Source organism: Enhydra lutris, unplaced genomic scaffold (assembly GCF_002288905.1).
Source record: "Enhydra lutris kenyoni isolate GAN:26980312 unplaced genomic scaffold, ASM228890v2 scaffoldscaffold40, whole genome shotgun sequence".
NCBI lineage: Eukaryota > Metazoa > Chordata > Mammalia > Carnivora > Mustelidae > Enhydra > Enhydra lutris.
The window spans coordinates 17,289,499-17,309,385 of record NW_019154124.1 but is presented as its reverse complement, the minus strand read 5'-3'; the positions used below and the strand labels follow the sequence as shown (position 1 = coordinate 17,309,385).

The following is a 19,887-nucleotide window of genomic DNA, read 5'->3' as shown; positions in this document are numbered from 1 at the left end:
AGGTTCCATTCACAATAGCGACAAAAAACCACAAACCCAGCAATAAACTTGACAAGAAAAGTGCTTCAACTATATAATTAAAATTCTAATAGTCGATTGGAGATCATGCAACGATCCTTGGAGAAAAAGTGCTTCTGGATGGGAAGACAGGTCTATTCAAAACCTCAAAGCTTTTCTGTAACTGGACATAACTTTATAAAGTTCTTAGGTTTGCAATTGCCCCCAAATATCTGAAAAATAGTGCTAGCTTCATCTTAGCAGATAACATAATACTTTTACTTTACCACATGAAAAAGCAAGTAGAAATAAGTAGATCAGGAAATGAGCATTGTTTCAATTCAGATTGACAAGGATAATTTTGATCATGTGGTATGAACATAAAAGGGCACCTATCTATCAGAGCCCTACCTTATACCATATACAAAAAGTTTGAGGGATTATAAATGGGTGAATTTTAGAATTTTAGAAGATGTTCAGTTTTGAGATGGAGTTGACCTTAGGACTGAAAATCCAAAAGCAACTACAGAAAAAAAAAAGAAAAAGGAAATTTGATAATACAAAAACTTAAAAGTGTCTGCATGACAAAGAGCATAAACAGGGGTGCCTGGGTGGCTCAGTGGGTTAAAGCCTCTGCCTTCAGCTCAGGTCATGATCCTGGATTCCTGAGATCGAGCCCCACATCATCGGGCTCTCTGCTGGGCAGGGAGCCTGCTTCCCTTCCTCACTCTGCCTGCCTCTCTGCCTACTTGTGGTCTCTGTCTGTCAAATAAATAAATAAAACCTTTAAAAAAAAAAAAAAGAGCATAAACAGTCAAAAGACAATGATAAAATGGGAAAACCTCACATACTGATAAGTACTCAACAAAAATTTATTCGACTAGTCATCAAAATTATAAATTACAACAGCACACTAGATAGATTTTTTGCCAAGTTTGCAGAAGCTGGAGAATCGTTGCCTTCAGTTCTGGTAAGGACACAAAGAATCCAGCACTTTTGTACACTGCTGAGGACACTGAGAAAGTCATCGGTCTTTCTTTTGCTAAGTACCTGCCAAAATTTAGTACATACATATTCTGGAGAACCCAGTGTACAGAAAGGAAAGTATGTTATTTAATGATAATAAAGACATTTGTCTGTAGTAGCAAAGAGCAAAAACAATGGGAAGGTCAACAGCAGAATGAATATACTGTAGTATACCCTTAGTAATGCCCAAATACAGGGAAGGCCTATCCATTTTAAAAGGAATTACTTATATATAGAATGATTCCATTTCTTAGATATCCCTGTAACAATTTATATGCGCGTCTGTGTTTATAGAAGAGGCATCGAAGGATCTATCCCAAACTGTTGATACCTTCAGATGGACAGGATTGAGCTGTAGAAGTGGGGGGTAAGGAGTAAATCAACTTTTTTAGATACTTTATGTTTTGAGGATCTACTTTTATTTGATCATCAATACAAAAGTATGTTTAAAATACAAAGTTCTTATTTCTGCAGATGAAAAAAATGATACTAAGGTTGATAATTTAAGAAATAGTGGTAGAAATAAAAACTTCTTGGAATTATGGCAGCAGCCACCGGAAGAAACAGAAAACAGGGAGGGGAGTATCTAAAGGTGAGGTGGCAGGCTTTTAAGCCGAAAGAGGCTGCATATTCTCCAAGACGACAGGGCTTACAGGGCTGTACATATGCCCTACAGAAGGGCTTTAAATGCCTTCATGACCAAAGTAATCCATATTAAGAAAGCAAAAGCCAAATACATAAAACAAGAACCACACGAATGACAATTATATATGTAAGTTGGGTCTCAATAAACTGAAAGCACTTTTTATACTTCCCACCATACCTTTAACACAACTTTTAGGTTATCCTCAAGTAGGAAAGTAGCGACATTCAAATGAGTTAAGGTATAAGTAAAAAGGACCACAAACTTTATTAAAAGTCAGTAAAGGTAACATATAGTATGTACAGATGGCACATGGTGCCAATTTCATTTGCAGTTATTATAGTACTCCAACTCATGTTTACAAGTTACACCTTTGCCACAGCCTTGGCTAAATCTTGAACTAGTGCAGAATTTAGCTGTGCCAGCGTGCTGATCTTCGCGTGCTTAGATGTGGCATACTTGTTCTTGATGGTCTGGAAGAGAAAAGCATAGTAGTTAATGAAGTCAAAGAGGAAAACGTTGTAAGATCCAGTGATGCAGATACTCACTCAAAACATCCAATACTTTAAAATATGCTATGCATTGAGGCGCCAGGGTGGCTCGGTAGGTTAAGCATCTAACTCTTGGTTTTGTTTCAGATCATGATCTCAGGGCTGTGAGACCAAGTACGGCACTGGGCTACTACACATTGGGCATGGAGCCTGGTTAAGATTCTCTCTCTCCCATGGGGTGCCTGGGTGGCTCAGTGGGTTGAGGCCTCTGCCTTCAGCTCGGGTCAGGATCCCAGGGTCCTGGGATCGAGCCCCACATCGGGCTCTCTGCTCAGCAGGGAGCCTGCTTCCTCCTCTCTCTCTGTGCCTGCCTCTCTGCCTGCTTGTGATCTCTGTCTGTCAAATAAATAAATAAAATCTTAAAAAAAAAAAAAAAAGATTCTCTCTCTCCCATAAAATAAGATGAAATCAGAGATGGAAACAAACTGTAAGAGATTCTGAATTCTAGGAAACAAACTGGGGTTGCTGGAGGGGAGGTGGGTAGGGAAATGGGTTAACTAGGTGATGGGTATTAAGAAGGGCACATGACATAATGAGCTCTGGGTGTTACATGCTACTGATCCATCACTGAATTCAACCTCTGAAACTAATACAATACATATAAATTAACTGAATTTTTAAAAAAGATTTTATTTTTATTTATTTTTTAAGATTTTATTTATTTACTTGACAGAGAGAGACACAGCAAGAGAGGGAACACAAGCAGTGGGGGGTGGGAGAGGGAGAAGCAGGCTTCCTTCTGAGCAGGGAGCCTGACATGGGGCTTGATCCCAGGACTCTGGGATCATGACCTGAGCGCAAGGCAGACGCTTAACAACTGAGCCACCCAGGTGCCCCAAAGATTTTATTTATTTAACAGACAGATCACAAGTAGGCAGAGAGGCAGGCAGAGAGAGTTAGGGGGAAGCAGCCTCCCCGCGGAGCAGAGAGCCCGATGCGGGGCTCGATCCCAGGACCCTGGGATCATGACCGGAGCCGAAGGCAGAGGCTTTAACCCAATGAGCCACCTAGGCGCCCCTAAATTAACTGAATTTAAATTAAAAAAAAAAAAAAAATTCTCTCCTTCTCTACCCACCACCACCTCCCATCTCTCACTCTCACACACACACAAAATAAAAAAGGAAAAATAAGCCATGAATTTACAGACATGAAATCTTAAGTATTTTCATTCTGTACCCTCCCACATCCGCCACAACATCTTACAGTATCCCTGACTTACCATGTGCTTTGTAAGCCCACGATTCACCATGACTATATTCTTAGCCAGGTGTTGCATAACACTTAGAAGGGATTCTTCAGTGTATGATAGATAATGCTGTAGAGTTGGTGTCTGTGGCAACAAAAACTAATGTTAGAAATGCTCATCAATAATGGTTTTCATAATATTTCTGTATCTTAGTCAAGAGTAGAGTAGGAAGAGATTTCCTAGGACTGATTATAACTGAAATTTAAGATAAGCTTACGATGCCTTCTTCCCCAAACACTCTTCTTTCATGCTTCTCTAGGATCCTGTACTTAAATCTATTATACACATGTGCTCAAATTCTTTGACACCAATATTCTCATGCATAGTTCTACTCCTAGGGCATAGGGTAGCACATGACACATAGGAGAATGAGTATGAACGAACTTCTAGCATGTCCTTTCACCTGAGTGTCTTCATTTATATCAAAAGATGAAATTACGTAATGAAGTGGGAGTATGAACTTATGAACACATAGCAAACAAGATATCATTTTTAATCATTCTCTCAGTAGATGCTATAATTTTAGAAACCATTAGAATAGTCCTTTAATGTAAAAAGTCCAGTATTCATACACACATCACTTATAATTTAAAAACTCAGGGTAACCTAAGTCTTCGTGACAGAGCTTACCCAATCACCATTATCAAGAATTTTCAGTGCTAAGCAAAAAGCTCCTGCTGCAATCTGAGAAGGAGGAAAGTGCACCATATCGTAGTCCAACATAGTTAGTTCCATCAGGTATTTGGCCAAAGTATGTTGCTCAACATCAACCTGAAACAAAACCCACAGGTCTCTCAACTTCCGTTAGAGAATTCTGTACTGGCAATAAGCGGTATGCCTGTAACTATAATCACAAATGTTTGTCTATTAACTCTCAAATGCAACTCCCCATGGAAGGCCTTAATGAAAATTGGAAATAAAGAACATTATGTCTTCTTCATACAGATTTGTAAGTCAGCTGAATTAGATCTGCTTGGTTAGCAATATTTCATCATGTACCATACTAAAGGTTACCAAAGAGAACTGTACCTCTCCGATCTTAGATGCTCTCCGAAGGAAATGCAGGGGTAGAGGGCGGCCCAGACCAAAATTTAAAGATCTTAGAATCTTCATTTCCATCTGTCTGATTTGGTGCTTAGTGTAAGTGTTGTCAGTCACAAAGGCAAAGTCACCGATTTCTGGAGGGTACATTTCTTCATACTTGCTTGCAATAAACATGGCAGTGACGCCAACCAGCTGCAGCATCTTCTTGGGCACACAATTATTCTGCAATGGGAATTCCAACTGGATGAACAACTAATACGTACTTGAAAAAGGAGACAAGAGAGCTATGAAGGGGACATGGGAAAAACACTCTCACAGCAAAATCTGAATAACACTATCCCAAAACAGATGTTCGCTGAAAAATTCTTTTATTTTTTTTTCTTAATTTTATTTACTTGAGAGAGAGAAAGAGAGCATGAGCATGGGGGGAGGGTTAGAGGGAGAGGAAGAAGCAGACTCCCCACTAAGCAGGAAGCCCAATGCCAGGCTTGATCCCAGAACCCTAAGATCATGACCTGAGCCGAAGGCAACCAGGTGCCCCTGAAAAAGTCTGTTTCTTATGACTCTGCTAGGAATCCTCAATTACTAAATTATGCTCACCTGCATGAACCGATCAATAATGGAAACAGTCATGTACATGGTCTCCTGAAGTAACCTGAACTTCATCTGAACCTGTACTAGCCAGTCAATAAGGATAGCTCTCATGTTTCCAGTGACTTCACGACCCAGTAGGTATTTTGGTCTGATGGCTTGCTCTTCCTGCAAAAGAATGCGGATTATCCTTTAGAAGCAAGACTCCTTGTGACATTTCTGTCCACAAATCTTAATCACCACAGAACAGTAATGGAGAGTTCAGAATTTCTAACAGTCCTCAACTTAATTATTCATACAGTCACTACATAAAGCTGTCACTGAGGAAGAAAGCCAACATTAAATAGGACAGTTTGACAGGTTTTTCATTTTGTACAGATTTCACTCTGTTCAAACTACCATCACTGCTACTTGCCTACACTCTGTACCCATTTCGTCCCAGACAAAGGTATCATGCCATCATCTCATCTTTTCACTTATGACTCTAAATCCAGAACCTGAGCTGGGTGAAGCAGAGAAAACTAGCAACAGCTACTTTCCAGATCAGCTGGAACCTATGTGCTATCCACTCTCCCACTCTAGGATTTAAACCCCCAAAACACCATAGGGAAAAATAATGAACCATCAAGGACCAGCACATGCACCTGCTAAACCCACTCGGCCAAAGTTATAATTTTATTAAAAAGAAGAGAGGAAAAAACCCAAAGTGGAAGGCTGGTCCTGGCAAGGAAGTTTCTATAGGACAATCCTGTAGAAAATGGATGCCCAAAGAGAATGTATTATTAACAAACAACTGGGCAAATCTGGTAGTATACAGCTTGTTAGTATACAGAATGCTTCCTTGTCTTGAGGTGGGGGACTAATGCCACTAATAGAAAGTTTCAGAAGTGATATGAAATGAAAGAAAACCAAAAACTTTGAGTGTATCCTCTTGGACACAAAGAACGATTTCCCTGGTATCACATGCACATCAGCCACATTGATGCAAAGTGTCTTGTGTTGCTGCTGGTTATAATTTTCCAGCATTTTCTCCATTACCATCCATCTCCGGCCTCTAATCCTCAAACTCTTGAGCCTGGGACTTGCCCACTCCTAACTGTGATAGACATAAATATATCATTCAACCTATGGACATTCGTTAGAGTTACGGTTATTATCCACTGTCACTTTGTACTTTACCTGTTCAAATGGCAAATACAGATGTCCTTGGCTTGGTTAGGGACTTGATTTTTTAGTATATGTACTGCCGAAGCGAGCACAGCGACTTGATTTTTGCTACTTCATGAATGAGAATTTGAAATGGAATCTACTGTTAAGAAATACTGTTCACATCCTGCTTGAATTATTATAAACTCTCAGTGGAAAAAACGTCTTTAATCAAGCTAAATACAGTTAAAAAACATTCTAAAAACAATACAGACCTCAAGTTGTCTCAGATAAGCATAAATATCTTTCACATATTCACTACAAAGGTTTGGATCAGCTCCATCTTCGGCATCCACATCATTCACTGCAAGAATTACATCAGAGAATGCCTGACACAGATATTCTTCTGCAGGGGCACATCCAGATGTTTCCATTGGGCTTGGAGAGGGAGTATCAACCTTGAAACAGAAAGACCTTTTGAAATAATAGCAAAGAGAAGCATACAATCTGGAAATGAAGGCCCAATTATTGGTACTAACTCAAGAGACCAACTGCTAAATAGACATATAATTCATAATTCATTTCCTTAAAGGAAAAGTATCTTTTTTTCAAATTTATTCAATCTCTCCTTAGGACATGATTAATACAAAAAAAAAGCAAAAAGACAAAAACAGACTGAGAGTTTTAAGTTAGCAGAACCCAAACCGACAGGTAAAACAGAAAAAGCAAACAAAATCACATTCTAGACTTTCCTCCGAAGGAAATGAGTAAACAATCTGTTTATCAGGATCATGTGAAGTCAACCCAAATGAATGACAGTCTTTAGTCTTTATATCAAAACATGGACTGCTTCTCACTGCCCAGGAAAACACAAGTTCTGTCCTGACTACTTAGGATTAACAAAGTTCATTACTTTTTTAAAAGATTTTTATTTATTTGTCAGAGAGAGAGAGAGAGAGAGAGAGCACAAGCAGGGGGAGTGCAGGCAAAGGCAGAGGGAGAAGCAGGGTCCCCACTGAGCAAGGGGCCTGTATATGGGACTCCATCCCAACACCCTGGAATCATGATCTGAGCTGAAAGCAGACGCTTAACCACTCAGGCATCCTTAGTTCGTTATTATTATGAGCCATTTCCTTCAAACTCCAGCTATCCCTTTGTTCAAACATTTATTGGCATTTTCTTCTAGTCAAGCTCTATGCTAGACACTGCCTTTTTTTTTTTTAAGATTTTTATTTATTTATTTGTAGATACTGCCTTTATAGTGTCCTCAAACGGCTTTGAATATAGGAGACAGAAGTAAATGAAATGAGACTGATCCTAGGAACAAGGGTGAGGTTAAGTTAGGCAGTTTCAGGAGTTGATGGTTGAGCTGCTTTGAAGGATGAAAAGGTAACTATCTAAAAGAAGGAAGAGTGAGAAGGGCTTTTCTTAGTAAGTGGGAGAGGAAAGTCAAGGATCAGTATGGGACTTTCAAGGAATCCTCATGTAGGCCAGTATGGCCAATTAAGAGACACCGCATGCTCCAGGTTTCATGTGTTATGTCCAGAATGTCAATACTAAAGCAATAGCCTCAAATCTCCTACTCTTCGATATAAGCAATTGGACTGAATGACTTTACAGATAATTTTTATCAACTGGTTTTAACTATTATTTGTTTCCTAATTTAAAGATGTAATTGTCTTTATTAAGTGATTCGTGAAGTGGGCATAGACCCATCTACCAAGTAGAGATGCTCCTTAACTATGTTTTAGTTTACTTTCCTTTTAAGATTTTATTTATTTATTTATTTATTTATTTATTTATTTATTTATTTGAGAGAGAGCTAGAGTGAGAGAGCACAAGCAGCAGGGGAACAGCAGAGGGAGAGGGAGCAGGCTCCTCCCTGAGCAGGGAGCCTGACAAGGGCCTCCATCCCAGAATCCTGGGATCACGACTTGAGCTGAAGGCAGATGCTTAACGGATGGAGCCACCAGGCACCCCCTTAACTACATTTTAAAAATTAGAGCTTCATCAAATGAGCTCATTGTAATTTCAGCAAAGGAGCCCCTTTTAGTGCCCTGTTTCTCCTTCACAGGAGTGGATACACTTACGTAATTGATATTTAATAAGTTCTTAAATTTTAGTTTTGAGGCTGTTAAACTCATCTACTCTCTGAAAAGCTACATTTTTCTTTCCGCATTACACCTTTATCTATTCCACTGTTACAGGGTTATTAATTACTCAGTGGCCACATTAGGGAGTAAAAGGATTCAAGATAATCTGTGTCAGTCAAGGAATTTTGGTCTGATGGCATGTACCAAAGACTGCAAAATCTTCAGTCCGTGCAGCTCTCACTTAATACCATTCACAGGGGGGAAAGGGCAGTGTAACAAAATGCTGAAGAACCTAGATTCTCCAGCCATATGGCCTGGGTTTACATCCACAGATGCCACTGATGAGATGGGCGACTCTAGAAAAATGACTTAACACTTCTCTAAGCCTTATCTAAAGGGTAGAGGTAATAATACAAGTGAGAGAGTCCATGTGAAGAATATGCCACTTAAAAGCCCTTCAAGTGCAGAGCGAAGACCACCTCCTGCCAAGTACTCTATAAATGTTACTAGTATCACTATTTGTTCGAATGCTATTATCCCATGGGTTATTAAACGAGGGGAAAGAGACACCCAACAGAGGGGATGGAGAAAGGCAAAGTAAGTTTACCAAAATAGGCTCAGGCGAAAGTTTTTCTTCTTTAACGGGCTCAGGTTCTGGCTCAGGTTCTGGCACAGGCTCGGGTGCCTTCTCCAGAGGTTTAGGTAGTTTTTTAGCAATAACTTTTCCAGGAACCAAAGTTTTTGCTTCCTGTGGATGAAAGGACGGGAAATGAAATGTTTTTCCACCACAGGTCCCTGTTGTAGGCGGGACTCTTACGGAGAGAGAAGTTGGCTCAGGAAGATAGTTACCTTTTTCAGAGGCAATTTGGCCTGTGGTTGTTCGCTGACTTTGTTACCAATGTCTCCGAGGGCTGTTCTCGGCCTCAGCCCCGGCTTGGAGGCCGCAGTCGTGGCCAGAGGCACGCGCTTTGCGCCTGCCATGCTGATCTTCGCCTTATTTTCCACATTAACTTTTGCGTTCTGTAAGAACCAAGACCGCTTTGAGAGCCGGCCCGCCCAGGTTAGAGTTAAGTCAAGGTTCAGTGAAGGTGGGGCGGGGCAAGAGAGAGGCTTCTCAGAATAAACGCTGGCTGCAAAAAATGGGTTCCCAAGGGAAACCGGGGTTCCAGGATCTACGCTTCGGCTGTGACAAGCCCATTTCTTCCCAGAACCTCCTCACTCCCCTATTGAGGGGCTGCCTGTTTAGTCCCCGGCGACCCTGAAATATTTTAATTTACATTTGAAAGGAAATCGGAAAAGCCTCCAACCGCAGGCACCTTCTCTCCGGGAAGGGGGTTCCACGGCTGGTGGGAGCTCACTCAGGGGCCCTCTACCATGTTTTAAAAGAGGTTTCCTGTTGACCCTCCACCACCCTCCCTCCTCGCGCCGAACATCTATCCCAGGACGGCCCCGTTCTCTTCCTCTCTCCGTCGGATCCCCAAAGGCCCCACCGTGCCAGGGGCCCACCGATCCCTCCATCCTCCTCCCCAAACCGCTGCCCTAGTCCACTCGGGGAGTGTTGGGGGGGCGGGAGGGAGGGCTCCGACAGAGGACAGAGGACGAGAAGCCACGCAGCGCCGTCCGCAGCAGCTCACCCTGGTGACCCGGAGTGCCATGGCTTCTTCTGCACCAGGCAGCAGCTCAGTGGGGAGAAGCAGAGCACGGGAGTCACCAACCAGCCGGGGACCTGAACCCCGCGCAGCTCAACAGCCGTTCCGCCGCAGCACGCCGGGAGGAGCCGGGCCTCGCCGCAGGTTTAAACCCCGCACTGCTCCCTCCTTATTGGTCTGTTCGTGGCACTCGCTCCCTTCCCATTGGCGGCTGCCGGTTCCTCCGAGAATGCGTTTCCCCGGCGACCCCGCGGAGACGTTCGAGAGAGGGCGGGGCCAGGCCTTCGCTCCTGGGCAGCTGCGCTGCCACCTGGAGAGGAGAGCTGGAGGTGCGCCGCCCACCTGGAAGGGAGAGCTTGGGCGCCGCGGGAGCTAACCTGGAGGACCGCTGGTGTCCCTACCATGAGTGACAGTGGAGCAGCCTGATTTTGAGACCTGATAAGCAGTTCCGGCTCTAGTCCCACTTACTGTTACACACTTTCCTTTTTGCGGCGGCATGTGGTACATTTCCATTTCAATATCCAGCAGCCCTCTAGGTGAAGGACCTGAAGCTGAGAGAGGCTTTGAGTGACTTTCCCAGAGCTACAAATTAGTAAATGGGAAATAAACTTCGGTTATTTTTTGGATCCCTGATGTTTTCACAACACTAATTGTCTCTTAAGAATCTTGTCAATTTCAGGGCGCCTGGGTGGCTCAGTGGGTTAAAGCCTTTGCCTTCGGCTCAGATCATGGTCCCAGGGTCCTGGGATCGAGCCCCACATCGGGCTCTCTGCTTAGCAGGGAGCCCGCTTCCCTCTCTCTCTGTGGCCTCTCTTGCCTACTTGTGATCTCTGTCAAATAAATAAAATCTTAAAAAAAAAAAAAAGAATATTGTCAATTTCTTAATCTGCCAGATTACTTTAATCGAATTTCTTCCCAAAGCCAATCTTTTGTTTTAGCTTTGTATTTGAAAATAATTTCGGGGCGCCTGGGTGACTCAGTCAGTTAAGTGGCTGCCTTCTGCTCATGATCCCAGCCTCCTGGGATCCAGCCCCATGTTGGGCTCCCTGCTCAGTGGAGAACCTGTTTCTCCCTCTCCCTCTGCCTGCCTCTCTGTCTACTTGTGTTCTGTCTGTCAAATAAATAAATAAAATCTTAAGGAAAAAAAAAAAAAGAATTCCAAATTTAGGGAAGTTGCAAACAAAAATATTACAAGGAACACATGTATACCTTTTGCCCAGATTCAAGTATCCTTAACATATTACCTCATTTGCTTTATCATTTACTTCTCTCCTTCTGTATGTAGATCTATGTCTAACTGTACATAAAAACTTTCTTCCTAAACATGGGAGGGTAAATTCTATATATTTATGACCCTTGGTCCCTTCTTTGGTGTGTATTTCCTAAGGAAAAGGTATATTCTCTTACATAACCGTAATAGTTATTAACTTCTTAACTTCACATTATTAAATATTTCATGCAGTCTAGTTTATCTTCCAGTTTTGTCAGTTGATCTAGTAAAGTCCCTTCTAGTATTTTCCCTACTCCAGGACAGGATGCAGTCTAGGGCAAGATGTTACATTTAGCTTCCTTTAATCTGGAATACTTCCCTCAGCTTCTCCTACAACGCACATGATAGCTCCCACCCTCCTAAGTACACGCAAATAATTACCCAGCCCAAAATGTCAATAGTCTGGAGGTGCCAAACTTGAGAAATCTTGCCAACTATGTACGTACCTATAGACTCATTTCTATTCAGTATACTAGGTTTTTGTTTTTTTTTAAGATTTTATTTATTTATTTCTTAGAGTGAGCACAGGCAGGCAGACAGATTGGCAGGCAGAGGCAGAGGAAGAAGCAGGCTTCCTGCTGAGCAAAGAGCCCGATGCGGGACTCGATCCCAGGACGCTGGGATCATGACCTGAGCCGAAGGCAGCCGCTTAACCAACTGAGCCACCCAGGCGTCCCACAGTATACTAGTTTTTGATGTTTAATTAGCCTAAGCATCATGGATCACTTCCTTTCTTTATGATACTTAAAAACTTGGGGCGCCTGGGTGGCTCAGTGGGTTAAGCATCTGCCTTTGACTCAGGTCATGACCCCAGGGTCCAGGGATCTAGCTCCACGTCAGGCTCCACACTCAGTGGAGAGCCTACCTTTCTCTCTCTCACTGCTGCTCCCCCTGCTTGTGTTCTCTCTTTCTCTCTCTCTCTGTCAGATAAATAAATAAATAAGTCTTTAAAAAAACAAAGCAAAACAAAACCTTCTGTGACTTTCTCCTCAGTGAACTATTCAATGTGAAGTCAATGAACTCAATGTTCTCTCCTCTGGCCAAGTTAATAGGGCTGACTACATGCCAGGCCCTGTTCTAAGTGCTAGGAATACAGGTCTGAATGAAACAGAGAAGATCTTCACTTTCACAAACCTTATATTCAGTAGGAGAAAAGAGAAATGAAACAAGTAAACAAGTAAGTGAAGCAAAAAAAAAGGCCAGATACTAGTCAGGGCTAGGCAGAGAATGAAAAGAAGTGATGTAGAGTAACTTGGTGCTCAGAGATAATCTGAGAAGGTGATGTTAACTCCTAGGTTAAGCCGAGGCTTAAATGACAAGAAAGAGAACATTCTAGATAGAGGATATAGCCTGTGAAAACCCAGTGATAGGAATGGGTTTGTCATATTCAGAAAAGCCAGTATGGCTAGAGTATAGGGGACAGAGTAGAAGTGAGATTGAAGAAATTGGAAAGAATTAATTTATACAAGTCCTTGTAAACCCAGGGGTTTGAGTCAGGGCTATGTAAGTACCTTGGAAGGCTTTGGAGGGTTTCAAGCCAAGGTGTGGCATAATCCATCTTTCAAAAAGATTACCTTAGTTACTGTGGAGAGAATGTATATAGGTGGGGAGGAGGAGGAAGGAGGAGGAAGGAGAAGAGCAGCAAGAGGAGCCATAAGAGGCTATTGTAACTGGCCAGGCGAAAGATGATGGCTTGGATGGTGCTAGGAGCACTACATAGAAAGGGATGGCTTCTGGATAAATTTTGGAGGTAGATTTGCTGGGTCTTGATGGCTTGCCTACTTGGGAGTGAGAGAAAATGGAATCAAGGATAACTCCCAGGTTTGGGCCCGAGTCACTGAAACAGAAAGACTTAGAGATGAGCAGCTTTTAGTAGGTAGCAGGTTATGGGTAGGAGATTAAGAATTCTGCTGTATTTGGAATGCTTAAAGATAGGCAGGAGAAGAGGTCCACTAGACAGAATCAGGGTGGGAGCTAGATGGCTGTAGATGGTATTTAAATCCTGACATGGAAGAGATCATCTAGAGAAGGAATGTAAAGAAGCCTACATGCTAGGAGCAAGCCCTGGGGGCCTCCGTATTTAAAGATTGAACAAAATGGCAGAAGCCAGTTAAGAAAATTGGGCAATAAGATCAGAGAGGCAGGAGATCAAACAGTGATGTCTCAGAGAAGAGAAGGTGATGGATGTTTCACTGAGGGAACAGTGATTTACCAGGACAGACTAAATATACATATTATCTGTTTCTTCCCGAAGACAGTAAAGGGATTTAAAAAAATGCACAACTCTCAAAATAAAATCAAATAATACAAATGAATAAATAAATAATGCACAACTCTCAAGGATAGGTGAGGAGACACTAAAGACATTTTGAAAGCCGGAAAGCCAATTGAAAAGTGGTGATAGAAGGAGCTGTCTGCTCAAGAAAGTTGAAATCTAAGCTGGCAATGGAAAACCAAGAATCAAACTGATTCTGGCTTTAGACTCCAGCAGTTTCATGAATTGGAGTAAACAGGAGCCTGCAAAATTGATGGTATTGGTGGAGTTGCAAACAGAATTCGTTGCTTCTCTCCTGCTCATCTGGGTGCAGTGAGGGTGCAGCCTCTTTCCGGTCCTAGCTGAGCACTAGAAGTTTATATTCGGGGATTCTGAACTAAAGGAACTCTGGATTCAGACACTAGGCAAGCTGAAAGAGGAGGAAATAAAATTCTTCGATACCAAATGGTAAATCCTTCAGTTCCTTTCTTCCACTCAGTCCCCTAAATGCAGGTAGCTGAACTTATATCGTCCAAAACAAGGTAAGGGCAGGCTTCTCTGGAAATGGACCAGCCCCAGAGAAAAGTCTCAAACAAACTGATGGTTAGGGTATCCAAAGAAGTGGTTTGGTCACCCGGAGGGCAAAGCTTACTACTTGACCAACTTGTATACTGACTCTGAACTTCTTCTCCTCCTCCTCCTCCTCCTCCTTCTTCTTCTTCTTTTTTTCTTTTTTAAGATTTTAGTATTTATTTGTATGAGAGAGAGCACAAGCAGGGCGAGCAGCAGGCAGAGAAAGAAGCAGGCTCCCCACTGAACAAGGAGCCAGATGAGGGAATTGATCTCAGGACCCTGAGACCTGAGCTGAAGGCAGATGTTTAACCAATGAGCCACCCAGGCATCCCCTGAACCTGAACTTCTAATCAACATTTTAGTGTCTAATTTGTAACTATTAATAGCCAGCCAGTGAGCACCAGACATTTGAAGAAATGCTCCAGCTGGAAAGAAAGAGACCAAAATAAAGAAAAAGAAACTTTAAGTGAACAAGCTAAAAATGAAAATGACTTACCACTCATATCATCAGAAAAATAAAAATAATGCATCCACAAGTAACTTTATAAGAGAGAGCTGGGAATTTAAAAATATGACAGCAAAAATTAAAAATGCCATAGGTTTGAAAGGAAAGGTCATAGGACTTTCCTAGAAAAAAAGATAAAAAGACAAAGAGGTAAACTATAGAAAACCTTAGAAAATTAGAAATCATTCCACAAGGTCTAACACACAACTAATAATTCCAGAAAAATAGACCAGAAAAATTTCAGAGAGGATACTGTCAAATATATAATAGTGGAAAACTGCCCAGAATCAAAGAACATGAGTTTCATGCATTCACGTCTGAGCACTCTGCAAAATAAATGAACAAAAGGTGGATTGCAGGGCTCCTGGGTGGCTCAGTCGTTTAAGCATCTGCCTTCACCTTAGGTAATGATCTCAGGGTCTTGGGATCAAATCCTTCATCTGGCTCCTTGCTCAGCGGGGAGTCTGCTTCTCCTCACTCTCCCTCTGTGTTCTCTTGGTCTCTCTATCTCTCAAATAAATAAATAAAAATCTTAAAAAAAAAAAAAAGATGGATCCCATGACACACTATGCTGACATAAAACATTAAGAATGAAGGGAAGAACCTAAAAGGAAACAAAATCAGATAGCATATACAAAGGATCCAGAATCAGAATGGCATTAGATTTTCTTTTTTTTTTTTTTAAGATTTTATTTATTTATTTGACAGAGAGAGAGAGAGATCACAAGTAGGAAGAACAGCAGGCAGAGGGAGAGGGGGGAGAAGCAGGCTCCCTGCTGAGCAGAGAGCCCAAGTGGGGCTGGATCCCAAGACCCTGAGATCATGACCTGAGCCAAAGGCAGAGGCTTAACCCACTGAGCTACCCAGGTGCCCTGGAATTAGATTTTCAATAGCAATGTTGAAAGCTAGAAGATTCTAGGGAAGATGATTTTCAATTTATAATTCTGTACCCAGCCAAACCATCAAACAACCATCACATAGAATAAAGGCATTTTCAGATTTATAACATCTTAAAAATTATCTCCTGTGTACCTTTCTTAAAAAATTATTGGTGTGTAGTCTTCCAAAATAAGGATGAAAATAAAAAGAGTTCGATGTGGAATCTAAAATACAGTAGTTCCAACACAGCAGAAAAGCAAAAGAAATTCCCAAGACTTATAGGATCCCAGGCTGGCTCTTTCCAGTAGGCCTCGGGATGCCTAGATGGCTCCCTCACTTAAGCATTGGACTTTTGATTTTGACTCAGGTCGTGATCTGGGGGTTGCGGGATGGAGCCCGGCATCAGGCTCCAAGCTCAGTATGGAGGCTGCTTGGGATCCTCTCTTCCACTACCTCTGCTCCTGCCCCCACTTGCGTGTGCACATGTGCTATCTCTCTTTCTCAAAAAATAAATAAATAAAGTATTCCATTGGGGCGCCTGGGTGGCTCAGTGGGTTAAGCCTCTGCCTTCGGCTCAGGTCATGATCTCAGGGTCCTGGGATCCAGCCCCACATTGGGCTCTCTGCTCAGCGGGGAGCCTGCTTCCCCTTCTCTCTCTGCCTACTTGTGATCTCTCTCTCTCTCTCTCTCTGTCAAATAAATAAATAAAATCTTTTTTTTTTTTTAAAGATTTTATTTATTTGACAGACAGAGATCACAAGTAGGCAGAGAGGCAGGCAGAGAGAGAGGAGGAAGCAGGATCCCCGCTGAGCAGAGAGCCTGATGCGGGGCTCGACCCCAGGACCCTGGGATCATAACCTGAGCCGAAGGCAGAGGCTTTAACCCACTGAGCCACCCAGGCGCCCCAATAAATAAAATCTTAAAAAAAAAAATATTCCATTAGGCCTAGAGATCAATCAGGGCATGGTGGAGAACAAGAAGACTGAGCTCTAGGACAACTCCAAGCAAAAAAAAAAAAAAAAGAAAGAAAGAAAGAAACTGATATATCACCTGATGTATTTGAACATACTAAGCAGAGATTTACAGTTCTGATAATATAGGAGATAAATTAGTGATGGGTACAGAAAAAAACTAAGCAAATGGAATATAAACAAGGTAACATTAAATCTGGAGCAAGCTAGAAGTTGTTAAAAGAAAAGATGGAAATGTAATCATAATATGGTACATAGGGCACTGCAGTAAATCATACAGTCATAATAATGGTAACACTGAATATTGATTTAATCAGAAATTATGATTCAACTATATTGGGAAGGTGGGGAAGAGAGAGGGATGTGTAGGTGTGTGCATGTTTTCCTGTGGTGGTATTAAACCCGCATCTTCCATTGCAAAGAGCTAGTGGGCAATTTTAAAACTGTATCTCAGAACCTGGATGGCTCAACCAGCTGACTTCTGCTCAGGTCCTGATCTCAGTGTCCTGAGATAGACCCTGACCTTGTCAGGCTCCCTGCTCAGAAGGGACTCAGCTTCTCCCTCTGCTCCTACTCTGCCCTGACTGGTCCCTTGTGCTCTCTCTCTTGAATAAATCTTTAAAAAACAAAACTGTTTTTCCCTAAAATAGCTTTATAAGGACATTATCGAAATTACGACTGTAAATGAAAAATTGCACAGTTAAGAATAGAAAATGGTTCCTTTTAGAGAGCAGGAATGGGGAACAAGAGTGTGCCAATTTTGTTTTAAATTTTAAAGAACAATTTGACTTTAAAACCATGCATAACAGAACATACAAAATTGGTTAAATCTTAATTGGGACAAAATAGAATAAAAGAGAAATTTAGGAATGAATTTTGGAATGATTGAGAAAGTTTGAAACTTGACTAGACAAAACTTATAGTAATGAATTCTTGTTAATTAACCAGGTATAATAAATATAATAGTAATAAATTTAATATCATAATGATATTATTATAAATGTAAGCTTACTCTAGGGTGTTTATATATATACACAAATTGTAGCTAAAATTTTCCATATTTGCTTTAATAATGGTTAGATCTAGATAATGCGCAGAAAATATAGGGGATGATTATACTGTTCTTTCCATTTTGTGTGTATTTGAAATTTTATTTATTTTCTTTCATTATTATTATTATTTTCAGATTATTTATTTATTTGACAGAGAGACATCGAGAGAAGAACACAGGCACGGAGAGTGGGAAAGGGAGAAGCAGGCTCCCTGCTGATCAGGGAACCCGACCTGGGGCCCTATCCCAGGACCCCAGGATCCTGACCCAAGCCAAAGGCAGATGCTTAACCACTGTGACACCCAGGTGCCCGAAATTTCATTTTTTTACAGATTAATTAATTAATTAATTTGATGGGGGTAGGGAGGAGGAGCAGAGGGAGAAGCAGACTCCCTGATGAGCAGGGAACCCAACGTGGGTCTTGATCCCAGGACCCTGAGATCATGACCTGAGCGGAAGGCAGATGCTTAATGGACTGAGCCCCCCAAGTGCCCTAAATTTTTAAATATTATAATTTTAGGGGCACCTGGGTGGCTCAGTCGTTAAGCATCTGCCTTCCGCTCAGGTGATGATCCCAGCATCCTAGAATCGAGCCCTGCATCAGGCGGGCTTCCTGCTTGGCAGGAAGCCTGCTTCTTCTTCTTCCACTCCCCCTGCTTGTGTTCTCTCTCACTGTGTCTCTCTCTGTCAAATAAATAAAATCTTTAAAAAATATGTATATGTGTGTGTGTGTGTGTGTGTGTGTGTGTGTGTATAAAATAATTTTAGGGGAAAAAAACCCAAACATGCATAGCAGAAAGCCTCTCCTCTGCTGCCCTGCCCACCGCTCCCTTGGGGTGTATTCAATAAACTTCTTTCGCCTTTAAAATAAATGAATAAATAAAAGCATGCACATTTCTTTTTTTTTTTTTTTAAAGATTTTATTTATTTATTTGACAGAGAGAGATCATAAGCAGGCAGAGAGGCAGGTAGAGAGAGAGGAGGAAGCAGGCTCCCCGCTGAGCAGAGAGCCCGATGCGGGGCTCGATCCCAGGACCCCGGGATCACGACCTGAGCCGAAGGCAGCGGCTTAACCCACTGAGCCACCCAGGCGCCCCAAGCATGCACATTTCTAACTGAAAGAAGATTAAGTTAAAGACAGCGAGTGGTTGGTTGACTGAAAATGTGAGATATTCACACTAAGATGGAGCTGGAAATAGTGAAAAAGGACACTGAGGATACATAGAAACATCATGAAGTAACTTCTTCAGTGGGACACAGTTCCAGTGGTAGAGCTAGGGTATACACCTCTTTGTTTTTAAGTAGGCTCCACACCCAGCATGGGGTTTGAACTCACCAGCCTGAGATGAAGAGTCCCAGGCTCCACTGACCGAGACAGCCAGATGCCCTAGGGCTAGTGGATACTTTAACATTTACCACTGTCCCTTGAATTGTTGACAGCAGTTTTGTCTTTTTTTCCCCCTAAGGTTTTGGATGCTACATGTAACAACACTTAGAGAGGTTATACAATACAGGAAGTACTCCTCCATAGAGGAAAATGTATTAAAAGGTTCTTGGGGGGGGGGGGGCCCTGGGTGGTTCAATGGGTTAAGCCTCTGCCTTCGGCTCAGGTCATGATCTCAGGGTCCTGGGATGGAGTCCCGCATTGGGCTCTCTGCTCGGTGGGGAGCCTGCTTCCTCCTCTCTCTCTCTGTCTGCCTCTCTGTCTACTTGTGATCTCTGTCAAATAAATAAAATCTTTAAAAAAAAAAAGTTTCTTGGGTATCCTTTAAAAATATTCTGTGCACATATAAGAGTACAAAGTTGTTAGTTTTTTTTTTTTTTTTAAGATTCTGTTTATTTTTTAGAGAGAGAGAAAGCACAAGCAGGCGGAGAGGCAGAGGAAGAGGGAGAAGCAGACTCTCGGCAGAGCAGGGAGCGCGATATGGGGCTTGATTCTAGGACCCATGAGCTGAGCTGAAGGCGGCCGTTTGACTGAGCCATCCAGGTGCTCCTACAAAGACTTTTTAAAAGTTTTATTATTTTTAAAAAAGATTTATTTATTTGAGAGAGAGTGCATGAGTAGGGGAAGAGAGAGAGGAGAAGCATACTCTCAGCTGAGTACACCTGAGCTGAAACCAGGAATGGGACACTTAACTGACTGAGATACCCCAGGCGCCGCCAGAGTACAAAGATTTTTTTTTTTAAGATTTTATTTTTTTAATTTGACGGAGAGAGAGTGTGTGTGTGTGGGAGGGGTAGAGGGAGAAGCAGACTCCCCACTGAGCAGGGAGCTGATTCGAGGCTTGATCCCAGAATCCTGGGATCATGACCTGAGCCTAAAGCAGACGCTTAACCAACTGAGCCACCCAGGCGCCCCCGCCCTTTTAAAAAATACTTTATTTTTTTTTTTTTTATT

General features: G+C 42.1%; 1 protein-coding gene across 3 annotated transcripts; it reads right to left on the bottom strand.

Moving 5' to 3' along the window:
- Positions 1-1,910: 1,910 nt before the first annotated feature.
- Positions 1,911-10,106, bottom strand: LOC111155277 (cyclin B1). 3 transcript variants are annotated; one of them, XM_022515404.1, is made up of 9 exons: positions 9,972-10,106; positions 9,187-9,357; positions 8,945-9,085; positions 6,520-6,702; positions 5,108-5,266; positions 4,493-4,729; positions 4,094-4,234; positions 3,437-3,547; positions 1,911-2,139 (listed from the first exon to the last, which is right to left on the bottom strand). In XM_022515404.1, the coding sequence occupies exons 1-9, from the start codon at positions 9,990-9,992 to the stop codon at positions 2,032-2,034; spliced, it is 1,272 nt and encodes a 423-aa protein (XP_022371112.1). In that variant the 5' UTR covers positions 9,993-10,106; the 3' UTR covers positions 1,911-2,031. The 3 variants fall into 3 exon arrangements, with proteins under 3 accessions (XP_022371112.1, XP_022371114.1, XP_022371115.1); XM_022515406.1 differs by lacking the exon at positions 3,437-3,547; XM_022515407.1 differs by lacking the exon at positions 5,108-5,266.
- Positions 10,107-19,887: the final 9,781 nt, after the last annotated feature.

Excerpts from the sequence above, each read along its gene's own strand:
- LOC111155277 (XM_022515404.1), bottom strand. The coding sequence starts at position 9,992 with ATGGCACTCCGGGTCACCAGG. Across the intron at positions 9,086-9,186 it reads CCAAATTGCCTCTGAAAAAG|GAAGCAAAAACTTTGGTTCC; the intron begins GTAACTATCTTC and ends TTTCATCCACAG. Across the intron at positions 4,730-5,107 it reads TTATTGATCGGTTCATGCAG|AATAATTGTGTGCCCAAGAA; the intron begins GTGAGCATAATT and ends TTCCCATTGCAG.